Source organism: Gallus gallus, chromosome Z (genome assembly GCF_016699485.2).
Source record: "Gallus gallus isolate bGalGal1 chromosome Z, bGalGal1.mat.broiler.GRCg7b, whole genome shotgun sequence".
Classification (NCBI taxonomy): domain Eukaryota; kingdom Metazoa; phylum Chordata; class Aves; order Galliformes; family Phasianidae; genus Gallus; species Gallus gallus.
Genome location: NC_052572.1, coordinates 35514570 through 35529773, shown reverse-complemented (window position 1 = coordinate 35529773; position 15204 = coordinate 35514570). Strand labels below are relative to the sequence as shown.

The window sequence follows — 15204 nt, the reverse complement described above, 5'->3', positions numbered from 1 at the left end:
AGAGTTTCCAGACGGGATTGGTCCGAATCCCCGCGGATATGAAAGCAAAGATAATGAACTCTCTTTTTAATTGAGATCTCTTAGTTCTTTTCTTTTTAAAGACTACTTTGACTTAACCGCTGAAGTCTCCAAAAAAGAAATGCTCTCAGCCCAATTTACTAATCATTTTAGCCTGCTCTGGAAAGTTAAGTATGTGATTGGCTCCAGTAAAATCAATGGGATCCCTGATAGAGAGTTTTATCTGTGTGTTCAAATGCTTTGCTAATCAGGATCAGGGAGACGGGCACTTTGCAGAATCAAGCACAGAAAATGCTAATGTTAAACTTCTTCCAAATGAATGCCAGCATTGACTAAATGGCCTTTATACTAAATTGTAATTCAATAATAGCAATGACATGTGCTATTGCTGCAGAAAGGAAGGTCTCACAATGCAGACCTCAAGGGCTGACACAGAGCAATTGTGAGACCAAATCAATGCAAAGAGAGGGCTCCTTGGAGTAAAGAAGCAGACAAATTTCCACACTTGTTTGTGGGAGTAACAGAAGAACATTTAGCAGTACACGAAGAACCGGATGAATGCACACTGCTGTACCCAGAAAACTCTCATTAAAAATGCAACATGCAGCTTCATTTTGCAGCACGCTATACCAGGCTGTTTTATTTCTCAAAATCCTCTTCCTTCCAACCACCGAGAGCACTTATTGGAAGTCACTCCGGAGGTTTCAGAAGAGGGCTACTCTTCAAAATCACAGGAATTACACAAAGTGCTGGTAAAAGCCTGATGGTGCAGAAATACAAACGTACAATTTCTTGCAATTACTGGCAGTTACTTAACTAGGGGATAGATGTAGCCCTGACCAGCATAACTGTGTACCTAAGTAAAGGAAAGCTGCACATTCTTTCCCTTTTTAGGGAATGGCACGGGGATTTTTTTTTTGCTGTTATGGTGAAGACACCATACAAGCTTCCTTACAGGTGGCAGCAACCAGGGATTCCTGGCATTGGCAAATGCCTGCAGTTAGGGGAAGGGATGGGAGAAAGGGGACCCTCAGCTGCATTTCTCTTACCACACACTCACTCACCAGCTGGCAAGTAACATACTTTTCAACCCAGGTTTCTGAAATAAGTTTTCACCTATTGTGTAGCCACACTGCTTTCTGCCTGACAGCTGAATTAAGCTCTGAACAGGACTAGCATGTGCTCCTTCCTGCTCTGCCAAGCAAAATCCTGAGCCCTGGGGAACTTAGGGGAACTTAGGGGCCGATGCTGCAAATATGCATCGTGGCAGTAACACTCCTCAGTGCGCATTTCTGATCTTGCTTTTCTAATAAGCAATTCCTTACAGAGCCATTCACTCATAATTAACCTTCTCATCAGTATTACTTACTTACTAAATAGGAATCTGTATAGGATCTGTCCATCAGTCAGCAGTGATTATGGCAATGGGGGGCTGGGGTGGGACCAACAATACTATCTTTTCCCCTTTTTCCCAGTACTGTAAGAGAATGATAGCAATTGATCTCCCTGTAAATAACACAAACAAGGCACAATGCCAGACACTGGCTAATAAGCTAAACCACATTCCATTAAGAAACTGAAAAGAAAACAGAAATCAAAACAAACAATTGGGATAACTCAGCTTTTTACTGATGTATTTAGCCTGTAAACATTTGGAAACATAACCACAGACATGTTACACCCTTCAAGGGGCTTATATCTGTCACAGCTGTTCGCTCAGCTCAGCAACAGTGCAGCTTTACAAGAAAAACATATATAAATAGATAGTTCCAAAGGAAACATTATCAAGGAAACATGAAGCAGAAAAAAAAGGTTGGGAATTTACATTAGTCACTCGTTTATTTATAGGCAAAATTTGCAAGAAATGCCAGCTATGTTTGGATTTCTATATGGAAACAGAAAAAAAACATTACCAGGCATCCTTGAGATAAAAAAATATATAGATGATACTGATACTTCCTCAATATTTGGGTTTTGACAGGATTTTTCTTAATGTTCTACTGCTGTTTTAAGAAGGAAAAGAACAGAAAAGAAAAAGAAACAGAAGCAAAACAATTCATTCTTACACCACTAGTTGGTTAAAGACACTAATGATAGAAATACTAATGATACCGATGGTCATTTTGAAAACTAAGCTTGTAGTTGGAGGCTGTCCCTGAGAGCAGATTATGCTTAGAAGAAGGTTCAAGGTTTGTGTTAGGAACACACACATTTTGGCTGAAAAGGTGAAGGCTTGTGGAAACTGGAAACCAAAACTTCACATTTAACACTCTGCTTTTTGGTACAATTTCTTTCCAGCAAAAAGGAAACTTTTCAACTAATGTAGCACTTTTTGTTGGTTTGCTGTCAGCTGGAAAGAGAGAGGAAGGAGCATGTGGATCATTGTTAAATCTGCTTTAACTAGGAAAAGCTGAGATTTTTCTAGAGAAAATTATTCTTCCCAGGCAGAGTTACAACAAATTTTGGTATGGCTTTTCGGGGCAAGAGGAAGAGTGGAATTTCCAAATTCTTTTAGGTAGTGCCCTGGAAAAGCAAAAAAATTGCATGAGCAAGTGACTTCAACGGGAAGAAAAACTTTTCCTCTACAGTTCAGTGAAGAAAGTCAAATAAATCTCCAAACCATTCTAGTATGCAAAAGCCTCAGTCAGGGTGTCACCATGCATGGAGCCCCAGAAAGCACAGCTGTCCCAAGAGCAGAACCTCAGGGAAGGCCTCCGCAGCAGTACATCCCTGGCAGCAGCAGAAAGCAGTGCCTCACGTCTCTGTCAGCCAACCAGAGCAGGAGGAAGGAAGGAGAAGGAGGGGGTGGAAGAAGAGGATGTCTGCCCATCTGCCTCACATCCCCCTCCTCGCTGGCCACAGCTGTCAGATGAGGCAGAGCAGCAGCAGTGTCAGTTGTTGAGTACTTCCTCTTGGTCCCCAGGGGACTTACGGCAGCAATTTTGGGCCTGTACAGACAGGTGCAAGCACAGCATGCACTAGGCTGAGCAGCAAAGGCTAGCCCACATTCATGAAGGTAGCGGCTCAGCCCCTGATGCCTGAAGTGTCCATGATTAAAGCTACTTGACAAGGCAGAACATAGCTGGTCTTTCCATTCCTGCTAAGCCATGGTGGAGCTTATTTATGGTAAACTGTTAGACTCACTGCAGAAGAAATGCACGGCATCCACTGGGACCAATTACTGTTATCATAGGAGAAGACTTTTTGGTCTTTAAACCTCCCTGTCTCTTCTGTGGTTTCATAAAAGCAGCTCTGTGAAAGCAGTTGAGGAAAAGAGACACAGAAGTAGACAATGTTGGCCACACTAATGGCCTGCTGTTGTCTGGGAGCTCCTCCTATGTGTTCACGGAGGCAACTCAAGCCTACAGCAAAAGCTCATAGTCCTATCTGGTCACCAGGAGCCCTTTTGCCACCCACTGAGGAGGGCAAATGAAGATCTCCTTAAATTCACCCCAGTACTGTTCCGCTTCTTCAGGAAGAACAGCTGGGTTTCCATGCAACTTCCACAAAGCTGAGTAATATTTAGCCAAAAACAGAAAGCATTTTACAGAACAGCACACAGCTGTGGGCGACAAGCACACAGGTAACTCTTCCCAGCAATCATGCACCTTTCTCTGCTGCACTGACAGCCATGACTCCAGGAGATGTCCCTGGCAGCTTTCTCGAGGCTTTACAAACCAAGGCTCTCTCCAGAAAGTGTGAGTTATCACTGGGGCCTTTGGTGGTTGAGGATACCAACTGGGTCAGAGCGCTCCTGTTTCCAGCCCAGGGGAAAAGAGCTCTCAGAGGCTTGTTACCAACACCATTCCCATATGGAGGCCTTGGATCAACTACCAGCCCCACCTCCTGCATTCTCCTTTGCCTCCCCAGAAGGTGCAGAAAGACAGCAAGCTGTTAGTGAGCCTGTCAAAAACTGCCTAAGTAACGCAATATCCTGCAGCTCTCTGTATCTCTGGTGTGCGGTCACAGCTACTACCATACCGGCAATGCCTTCTTGCCTTGATCTACTGACGTGGCTGCAAATGCCTGGCAGGGGTTCAGCTTCTGCTGCTGTTTTCTTCTGTTTTTGATTTGGAGGAGTTGCCCCACTGTAGCAGTCTCACTGGGGATGCTTTAAATGTAAGAGCTTTTGGCTGCAGCTGTGTTGTCTCCTTGCTCTCCCTGCATAAGTCCCAAAATCCTGACATCATGCACCAATTACACTAGATTTTCTGTTTGTTCCAAGCACAACCATGTGGGCTTGTTTTCATTCACAATGATCTCACAGATTTTTATATACTTTTTAAGCTTTATTTCCGCTTGTTCCAAACACAACTACGTGGATTTGCAGACTATCCACCTGCTCCACCAAGCAGTTGTTCAAAAGTCTCACATCTCCTTTTCATGCTGTTCATCATATCATTTTGACTGCTCTTTATCTGCCAACATAAAGGGTCCCAGATTCCTTTCTGGTATCTCTGACAGCTCTTTCAAAAGGCCACATCTGTGGTTTCCATTAGCTGGTACACTTGAGCAGAAAGCAGGTAAGTTTTTGACACAGAATGCTCTGTTGTGGATTTCTAAGCTGTAAATAAGTATTTTAGAAGATACTTTTCTGTACTCTTTGGCTCCTCACATCAGGTTTTATTGTTCCCAGTGCACAAGGAATATAAAAAACAAGAACTACATAAAGTAGAAACCAACAGGCATGTATGTGCACAGAGTTCATTTCTTGTTACTACCTCCATCTGTTTCCCCTATCACATTACCCAAGATGAAGCATGGGGGAAAGCACTGCGACAGCTCTTTCACCAGCACAGGGCTGCCTTCCTTCAACAAAAGGAGACAAACTTTCACTCCTATAGTGTTCCCTTGAATTATGCTGCTTATTAACATTGCTGATGCTCACTGTGGGTGTGCTGGGGTATGCCCACAGCATGTCACTAGCTCTGCTCCACATTCTGCTCTGGCCACGTTTCAGCCTGCCCACAGCCAGCCAATCCCTAGTCCATTCAACGGTGGCTTTTTTTCTGAAGATAAAGCCAACAGACTTGCAACCCAAACCAATCTGTTGGTCCCTATCCCACAGAGCAAGCAATAGCACAACAGCAGCGGCCCAAAAAGGCAGAGGACAAGAGAGCCTCAGGGCTGGGGCCTAGGAGAGAGCAGAGCAAGAGCCCGCCCAAGCTGACTTGGCTTGTGTGCAGGGCTGAAACATACACTGGGGTCCTGGGAAGGTTGCATCACAACCCTCAGGGAAAGGAAAAATCCCAACTGGAAGCCTCCTGGAGTGCTTCTACAAACCACAGGGATGCACTCAGTAAGAGATTATGAAAGCAAAGCTTTTCTACAGAGATGCTCTCTCTGCATCTGCCAAATCACTTGGCCTACTGCACTACGAAAAATAGCTCATATGCCTAAATACTTCTTTCTCCCAGCTACATCAGATCAACTAATAAAATGTATCCTTTGCTCACAAGCCTTTTCCCTCCAAGAATATTAATAAATGTGCTTAGCCTAGACAAAACGCATTTACTCGGATGCTCACCTGGGCATTAGGTCTTGCAAAGACTGAAATATTATTTGGTATTGAAATATTTGGAATATTTATTGATTTCACTGGCTTCAAAAATTCCTGAGTTCAGTTTCCTGCTTTCTATAAGGTCGGTAGTTCCACATATTTTTTTATTTATTCCACAATCACTAGGATGACATTAGTGGACAGACCGCTGATCTCACATCACAAAACACACACAGAAGCACTAACAGACCAGGTTTGCGTTTAGATCCAGGCCTTGAAACAGCTGGCTACAGACACTGCTTAAAGGTGAGCTAATCAGATCCTGATGGGTGCTAACTGTAACCCAGTAGAAGGCTGCCTGAGTAAGCCTGCCTAGTCATATCATTGCTTCGTAAAAGCTGCTGACAGTGACTGGCTCTTGTTTTGTTTATGGCTGGCTGCTGCTGTGTGGCAGGCCCTTAGCTGCTGCCATGTTTACTCAATGGCTACTCTCGAGTAATCCGCTCTAAGTGAGAAAGCAGCCACAGTGACTCATTTTCTGTCCCAAGAGTAAGTCTCATCCAGGACCAGGAGCATGTAACAGTGAACATTCATTATCTGCTACTAGAAAACCTGCAAGGAACACATCTATTGATGCTGAACATAACCGACACCGGGATCACGGCTAATACTTTCTGGAGCTCTGCAAACTGCATCCAGCAGTTTTTTCACTTCAAAGATCAACATCTGAGGCGCTGGTTTATGAAGGATGCCTCTATGACTGCTGTCCTGTACACAGTTCCCATGTGACAGATAGCTGGTAGCAACTGGGGGTGTAATGTGTACAGATAGATTAAGCCAAAATCCAAAAGAAGGAAAAAAAAAAAAAGAGAACAAGGGTTTTCAAAAGATTATGAAAACGGCCTCAGTTTAAATAACTGTTATCTCTAAAACACCTCAGGCACATTTAATAGGAATGGGCAGCAGTCGTACAGTTAATCCTGAAATCTACATTTGACGTTTGAACTTTAAATGCAGCCTGCTGTATGGTTACGCTCATGAGGTATCAAATCCCCAGTGCCCAGAGATGTTTACCAATGGATTGTTCCTTCAAATATACACACCCTGCCTCTTCAAGAAGAATATGCACTCCAAATGATGAATATCCATGCTGCATGGCTGATTACATCTATCGGAACCTGAGCACAGGGGTTCTGATCACAGCCCTACTCCTGCAAGGGAGCTCCTTTCCAAGAACATGAGTAATGGCTTCTGGCTGACTGAGTACTCTGACACAGGAGCTGTTAAAACTGAAAAAATTAAACTGGCAGCGCGTTACACAGCCCAGGAAGCCTGGAATTCAAGCTATCAAGGCTACTGCAAGCTTGGATGTTAATTCTTCAATTACTGCTCTCTCTTTGTTGAGGGAATGATTTTAAAAATACAAAACACTACAAATGAAGACACAGGAATGAAAGCTTGCCTTTTTCTTTTTCTTTTTTTTTCTTTTTTTTTCCAGAGACTTGGATGTATTTGTGAACCCCAGAATGACCTGTAATGTTTTACAGGGATTACATAAAATCTCATATTCCCTGCTGGTCTCAAAATTCAAAAGATCCCGAAGTATTTTACATGTCACTGTGACAGTCTGTGAGGGAGGCTGGTGCCTCTGGCTCCCTCTTCTCTGCCTCTGTAGTTGCAGTCTCTGATACCACTAGAAGGAGACTCGGTCATGGAGCTTTGGCACTCAGTGAACCATCTGAAATAGCCAGAATCACATCTATAATACTCACCCAGTGCCAAAGTCAAAAGACACTCTTTTGGGCAAGCTTCAGTCTGAGGAAGAAACAGATGCCAATGAGTGTTTAGGAATTTAGGAGATTTAGGAAGAGCACCAGTATTTTGCTTTCCACAAGGCATCTTACTGACCGATAGAGGTCTGCTACATTTACACAACCAACCAAATCCTTCACTGGGACTGAACCCAACTGATGAATCACTTGGTATCTGAGCTCCTCTCAGGCCATCAGACATCACCCAAAATAAGCACAGGGCCCTGCCATCTGTGTGGACCCCTCCATTCTTCACATGCCCATCAATCATGGTGGCACTGCTTCCTCTTGTGCAGCCATGACACATAAGCAAATTCTTCCAGGCAGATTCTTCTCACGCTCCCCCAGCTGCCCAGGGACACCTGTCATCGCAGATGCTCAGCCTTTATTCTTGACAGAGGCCCAAAATATTTTCCTTTCTTTCCAGATAACTTTAGAAGCTGAAATTTTTGATGAATTTTAGCATGCACTTACTTCAACTTCACTCCATGGATATCCAGTATTACTTATCGTAAGGCACTTGCTTGCAAGGGTATTTACCATATGTCGTTTCAGCTGTAACACACATTTATCAAGACAGAAATAACACCTGAGATAGATAATGGTCATTGGAAAAAGTCTATCAATCTCACTCTGCCAATTCATAACACTGCTTCCTTCACGGTATCCTCACTGACTCCTATTTCACTGCCAAACTAAGTAAAGGTTTGGCAAAACTTTCCAATGTACTGAAGTTTATGGGTCGTTATATTTTCCTTTTCCCCTGTCAGACTATTAAAGCTATTAAGCCTCATTGTACCTACCTTACATCTTACATAGCCTTGGGTAATCACACAGGCATTAACAAAGTTGAGGTGATCCATAAAACTACATTCAGATGAACTTACCTTTAGTAAACTCAGGCTGCCAAACCTCACCTGGCATTGAACACTACACACAGGGAACAGTTCTCTTGCAAGCATGTGCCTCAACTTATTGCTCAGAACATAATAAAACAGTCTCAAAGGACTCCAACAGATCTGACCCTCTATCTTCCCAGCCTGGTGTTGGAACCTGACAGCTGCCACAGATGGACAACTGGGGAAGCGCTAAGCAAAACAAGCATATTTAGATACTTCCCCTGTGCCCTCTTAGTCTCAGACATTTTTCAGGCTTGCTGGAGGTCTTGCTGAGCTGGTTGTGGTATCAACTGTATCAGCAGATGAGCCCAATTTAGCAGCATGTGCTTTGTATGCATTCTGAAACAAAATAAACTACGCAGATAACAAACTGCAGAAATAACTTTGCTTAATGTGCCAAGCTTTGTGTGGTCTTTTTAAAAACAGCTCATAGTGCAGTTTTTTTCTTGAGAAAGATGGTTTCTGAGTGTTGTATTTGCCATAAAACTCACTTCAGAAGTTTTCTGGGACAAGGCAGAGACTGGAATGTTTGAAGGTGTTAGAGAACTTCACGAAGTGTAAATGAACACAGCCATCACCGGTCCCAAAGCATTTTCTGTATTTTTACAGTCTGCCCAGGAACAGTGTATTAAGTACTGGAAAAGTATTTTCTGCAAACATGCAGCCTGTTGGGAGAAAGTGAAGCCAAGAGCCAGCGTCTGTTACATGCGAGTGCTCCAATACACTGCCTTCTGCACTTGACAACGCCGGATGGAGCTCTGGTGTGTCTGGCTGGTCACTGACAGTGACTCACTGCTTTGTTTCTGGTGTCAAGAAACAGATTTTCAAGTCTCAAACTATCCCGGCATCTGATCCCAAAAGGGAAAGAGGTTCTGCCTGTGCCCTGCAGAGTCAGAAATGTGCTGCCTGCAGAGAAAGCTCACTGTTTATAGGAAAAAATTGCAGTTGTACTTGCCCAGGAAGTATCAACAGACATCTTAGAGATTATGGAGGTAATTTTCTCTTTATTTAATGTTAATAAATGATTCATCTCGCTCCACAAATCTTCATTTCACATTCAGATTTCATGTATATGAAGACCCCTGCTGCAGGCCATCCCTCAAAACAGAAGTTGTAGGATTGTCTTTTCCAGTCACTGCTTCAAGCTGTAAGCCCAAACAGTATTGACAGCTTATCTACAACTCACATACAAGAGATATTTGTCAACACATTATGCGTGCAACTTCCTTACTCTGCGCTCACTCTCCCTTTCTGGCAGAGGGAGAGAAAAGACCCACTTCCACACAAAAAGGGAGTAACTCCCTCTGCTGCTGCTCCTTCTTCAAGCCTCTCAAACTGAGATTAAACAAGGCCACAAGAACAGCTACTTGCCAAGTTTTATCGTGGAAAACAAGGAAAATATTTATGACCGTTGGGAACTTGGGAAAAAAAGTCAACTTTTCAGTGTCTGATACTGAAGTAACCCCAAGTACTGAGCCAGTATTCCTATAATTAGAGTGCTCTGAAGAAGGAAAGCACAAGGTCTCACACACATCTGGTCTCTAATACTACAAAGAGGCTGACACAAGCTGATCCAGTACATGACAGATGTAAGGCCAAGAAATTTTTAGAATTTAGGTTAATGTTATTTCATTAGACTACTGCAAATCAGCACCTTGCTGTATTGACTTCCCCAGTATAAAAAATGCTAAAGAAGGGGGGGGGAAATGAACAAAGTACGTTATGCAAATAGTTAACTGATTTTTATGTAGTGTATGTTAAATTTTTAAGAAAGAAAAAAGAATGCATAGAACACTTCAGAGAGCAAGAAATATAGCATACAACACACACATGCATACATGCATGCACACACCCCCACACAGACACCTCCTCATACACACTGGGATATTCACATACGTGACTGCTTCCTTGCTTTTAAAAGTGCCCTATTTCCTTTTGCACCTGAATTTATTTTCATAGGATTTTCAACATCTGCTTTGGAAAGCAGAATCAGAATCTGCAATATATTTACAGTTTAAAAAAAAGCAGTTTCTTTGTTATGCCTGAGACTCTTTGCATCACAGAAGCCAAGGACAGGACTATTAGCAGTCAGGAAAGTGGCTTTAAGGAATACTCATGGTTGTCCTGCGATCCTTTGGGGATGAAGGCGGCTCTGCTTTCCAGCTGTTCCCGTACCATGAAGCAAGCTCTTTCAGGAGGAAGCAAACTGTCTCCAAAAGGGGAAGCATACAAGGAATTCTAAACCTGCCTTCCTCGTCTTCATCTCTGTGGCAGGCGTTAGGAGAGAATTAAACCCACAGTGCCTCAGTGAAAACAGATATAAATAACTCAACCATCACACAACTACTTCATGAGAGAATAAACCTGTGGCTTCTTCTTTATATTTCCTTACATAAACAGTTCAGTAAGACACAAGGGCTTAAATTCTGCAGCAGGTAGCAAGAGTGGAATGGTAAAGATGTTAACCTATAGTTTCATGTAATTATGGCCCAAGGGCCAATGGACCACTGAATAGAAACTATTAACACAAGCCAAATTATCTCTTGCATTAAGCTGTGGCTGTTGGACAGAGGGCCCTCTACTCTGCTCTCATTGGAGAGAAAGTAATCCCACCTGGATTACTGTGTCCAGTTCTGGAGCCCCCAGTTCAAGCAGGACATGGAGTTGTTGACGTGGGTCCAGAGGAGGGCCACAAAGATGATCAGAGGACTGGAGTACCTCCTCTACGAGGACAGGTGGAGAGAGCCAGGGCTCTTGCGCCTTGAGAAGAAAAGGCTCCAAGGAAACATTATAGTGGCCTTCCAGTACCTGAAGAGGGCCTACATGAAAGCTGGGGAGGGACTTTTTATATGATTAGGTAGTGACAGCATGAGGGGAAATCACTTTAAACTGCAAGAGGGTAGATTTTGACTAGATATTAAGAAGCTATTTAGACTAGATATTAAGATTCTATGAAAAATAACTGTATAGCAAAGAGATCTGCAAATATGCAGGTCGGGGGCAGAGTGCAGGCAGGCAGCTACCAAAACATCCCACACCTTTGTGTAGATCTCTTGGCATTTAATGCCTCTTCTTTGGCATTGAGGAAATGTGTCACAAGGAGCAGTTGGCAATCCCAGATGGACAGGAAAGGAGTCCTCCAGTGCAGGATCTGAGGCAGACGCATGCATTCCTTAATGACTAATTTCTGTGGTTGCTACAACTGATGATGGCATTCCCCAGCAGGCACACATATACAGAAGGCAGTGAGCAAGCCTGCTGTTGCTGGTGTGATCTGCACAGCATAAATGAAGCCTCTTCCATTAGGTTGATCACTGGTCCGCTGAATCTCCAGGAGAAACAAAATTCCTCACACCAAAATTTCTGTTTCTACTATGTACATATTTCCTCTAAAATTTACATCACTTCCTTTCAGGGATAAAAGCATATGGAACTTTGATGGGACAATGAAATAGTCTGGAAAGTTCTCCTTATAAAAAAGCAAATGTGGAACACATGGTTAAGATTTTTGCCTTCCTTGAGGGAGTTAAAGAGTGAGTTCCTGGTTATATCACTTCAGATTAACAAAATAGGGAACATTTTGACAATGTCTGCTTAATATTATCGTTAATATTATCATATGTTTTCTCCTGCAGAAGCAATGATGAATTTTCAAATTAAATCACATCTCACATTTTTGAATGCCTCTCTACAACAGCTCAGGCAAAGTCAGCTGCTAGAATTATCTTCTGGGCAGCCTTTCAATAAACATTAATTGAAAAGGTGAAGTTTACTTTCTGCTCCAGAAAAAATAAAACTTTGATACCAGTTTTTATATCGTTCAAAGGAACAAGTGCTGCCATAAAATTACAACTGTTGGCAGTAACATATGGAAACCTAGCCATCAGACCATGCAAACAGACAATAATCCTAATAATGAGATATGTAAAAAAACTGAAAGCAATTTCCACTGCAATCAAACTATATTTATCAGACAGAGCTGTGGTAGGATATTTCTTTGACAGCTATGAAAGAAACACAGCAGCATTCCCCTGGAGAAGCTGGAAGCCCATGGCTTGGACAGGTGTAGTCTTTGCTGGTAAAACACTGGCTGAATGGCTGGGCCCAGAGCGTGGTGGCAGAAGGAGTTAAATCCAGCTGCTGGCTGGTCACAAGTGCTGCTCCCCAGGGATCAGTATCGGCACAGTCCTTTCTGATATCTTTACGGATGATCTAGACAAGGGGATGGAGTACACCCTCAGTAAGTCTGCAGATGACACCATGCCAGGGGGAAGTGTCAGAGGCACCAGGACAGGCTGGATTGATGGGCTGAGGCCAGCTGTACAAGGTTCTGCAAGACCAAGTCTGGGTCCTGTGCTTTGGTCACAACAACTCCAGATAACGCTACAGGCTTAGGGCAGTGTGGCTGGAAAGCTGTATGGAGGAAAAGGACCTGGGGATGTTAGCTGACAGCTGGCTGAACGTGAGCCAACAGAGTGCCAATGCCAAAGAAAGCCAGCGGCATCCTGGCTTGTATCAAAAATATGTAGCCAGAAAGAGCAGGGAGGTGATCACTACCCTGCACTCAGCTCTAGCGAAGCCACATCTTGAGTACTGCTTTCAGTCTTGGGCCCCTCACTACCAGAAAGACATGGAGGCCACAAAGCGTGTCCAGAGAAGAGCAACAAAGCTGGGGAAGGCTTTGGACACAAGTCTTACGAGGGGTGGCTGAGGGAATTGGGATTGTTCAGTCTAGAGAAGAGGAAGCACAGGGGGCACATTATCACTCTCTACAACTCCCTGAAAGGAGGATGTGGCAAGATGGGGGTCAGCCGCTTCTCCCAGACAATTAGCAAAAGAATGAGAGGTAATGCCCCTTCAGGCCATATATTAGGAAATTTTTTTCCTCTGAAAGAGTGGTCAAGCATTGGAACAGACTGCCCAGGGATACAGTAGGGTCTCCATCCCTGGAGGTTTTCAAGAAAACGAGATATGTGGCACTGATGGACATAATTTAGTGGACACGGTGGTGATGCCTTGATGACTGGACTACCTAATATTGGTCTTCTCCAGCCTTAATGATTCTATGATTCTATTCTATAACAGAATATAAAAAATATAAAATTAAGAGTCTAGTCAAGGTAAGTCCTAGGCCTTAGATAACCTCTGAAAATTCTCAGATATTGAGTACAATCTTTGCCATTAAATATGAACGCAATTGCAGAATTGCAAGGTAGGAGAAAACAGCAATTAAAACAGAGTATTTTATTACAGATGGCTTTTAAAAATCAATTAATTTAATGAATTTTAGTTGAAAACTAAAAATATGTGTGATCACAGTAGACAACCGCGATCAATTATTTGGAGTATTACTTATCTAGTCAGTTTGATTTGAACCTGAACAGTAAATGAGTTAATGTTCTCACCTTCAGAATAACAGTTGGGAGCTTAACATCTCATTTCACACTTGTTTCTGAAGCTTACTGAAACTGTCATAGAGTAGGTCCATCCCCTCTCTCAGCTTATTGCTCTTTGGCTATGCAGGCTTGCATACACCTTGCTGACACCAGACTGTATTAATCAGGGTAGCAGATGCAGCTGGGAGATAGCACTTGGTACTTAATAATTTATAAAATTCTCTAAACTTTCTGATAAAATGTTAAGGTCTGTTGTTTGGCAATTCACATCCGTAACATGTTGAAGGAGCTAAAGGTATTGAAGAGCAGAGCCATGGTTGTAGATAAGTATAAAAACTGCATAGTGGCTACCAAAGCCTTTTCAACCTTAACCTTTTCTTCTGCATCCCTCTTAATGTATTTACTCTGATCTAAATCTCATCAATGTCTCTGTAGAACTGTGTTTCCTGTCACCTTTATGTAGTCATACAAAGGCTATACAAAGTAGGATGATACAATCACCAGTTATGAAAAGCCTCAAGAGTGAGCTTCAGATAGTGCAGTTGTCCAGCAGGCAGCGATTCCATTTTCCAGCAAGTTTCTAAGATTTAGGTTTTGTGTTCTTTCCATGGAACAATCTGAATATTTTCAAACCATGGACTTAGGCTGAAACTTCCACTGTTCTGGGTTTTAGCTTGAGCTCTCCCTCTCTCCCACACTTTCTCTTACTAATAGCAAATTTATCTCAAGAGTAAGTGGATTAACTTGCACTTTGACTAACAAAAGAGGCAGTGAAATTCCTTATTAGATGCATAACAAAACAGAATAATTGAAATGATCTGTCAGAAACAAATAGCACAAAAACTGAACAATCTGGAAAGGCTAACCAACAGGAAAAGTTCTAGCTGACCCAGCACAGGGAGAAGAAACTCCTTGAAGTACTCTGCTAGTAAGGGGTGATTGATCATGTAACTATTTTTGGTTTCAATACCCACTAGCTGTGAAGTCTATTCCAAATTCATGAGTGCTTTTTCATATAAAAACAGACACTGATTACTTTTTACCTACATGTGATGGTCCAAGCTACACATACCACTCATCTTATTTCCATATATGACAACTTCACTGTGCAAAGTTCTCTCTTCTTTGTCAAACAAACTATAGTTACTGCCCTAATAACTCTCTGGTTTGACACTTAGTTTAAAATAAGTGCTAGAAGTGGCTATATTTAGAGAACAATCTGGTATTGATGTAAATTCTCTCATGTTTCCACTTAAGCACACAAGAACATTCTTGGCCAGGAAACAAAACCCTCTGCAAAAGGCCTTTAGAATTAAACTGCAAAACAATGACTAGATAAGAACTAATAAAGATTCATGGATTTGGACACCTTCTGCTTGTTACTAAACATTAACTAATCTTAATACAAGCAACAGCTTTGATTAGCATTACCTACTATGGATGTATGTTTCAAATGTTAGGCGTCATCCTATTTGAAATGCTAAAGCGACAACTTAAAATGAAGCATTCATATATAGTTGCATGTAAATTTTAAAGGATGTATATGAATATCTCAATAACTGGTTTGCCAGCAGTAAGTA

The 15204-nt window shown here is 42.4% G+C and overlaps 1 protein-coding gene across 5 annotated transcripts in view; it reads right to left on the bottom strand.

Moving 5' to 3' along the window:
- The window catches only part of MAMDC2 (MAM domain containing 2), a 65684-nt gene that overhangs the window by 29991 nt on the left and 20489 nt on the right, over positions 1-15204 (bottom strand). The window contains exon 1 of one of the 5 annotated variants that reach the window (XM_046905667.1): positions 8217-14724. The exons of the other annotated variants lie outside the window; for them this stretch is intronic. Coding sequence (XP_046761623.1) covers positions 8217-8253 — 37 coding nt within the window. The 5' untranslated portion in view covers positions 8254-14724. Of the gene's footprint in view, positions 1-8216; positions 14725-15204 lie in introns of those variants that run through there. 5 annotated transcript variants of the gene reach the window in all.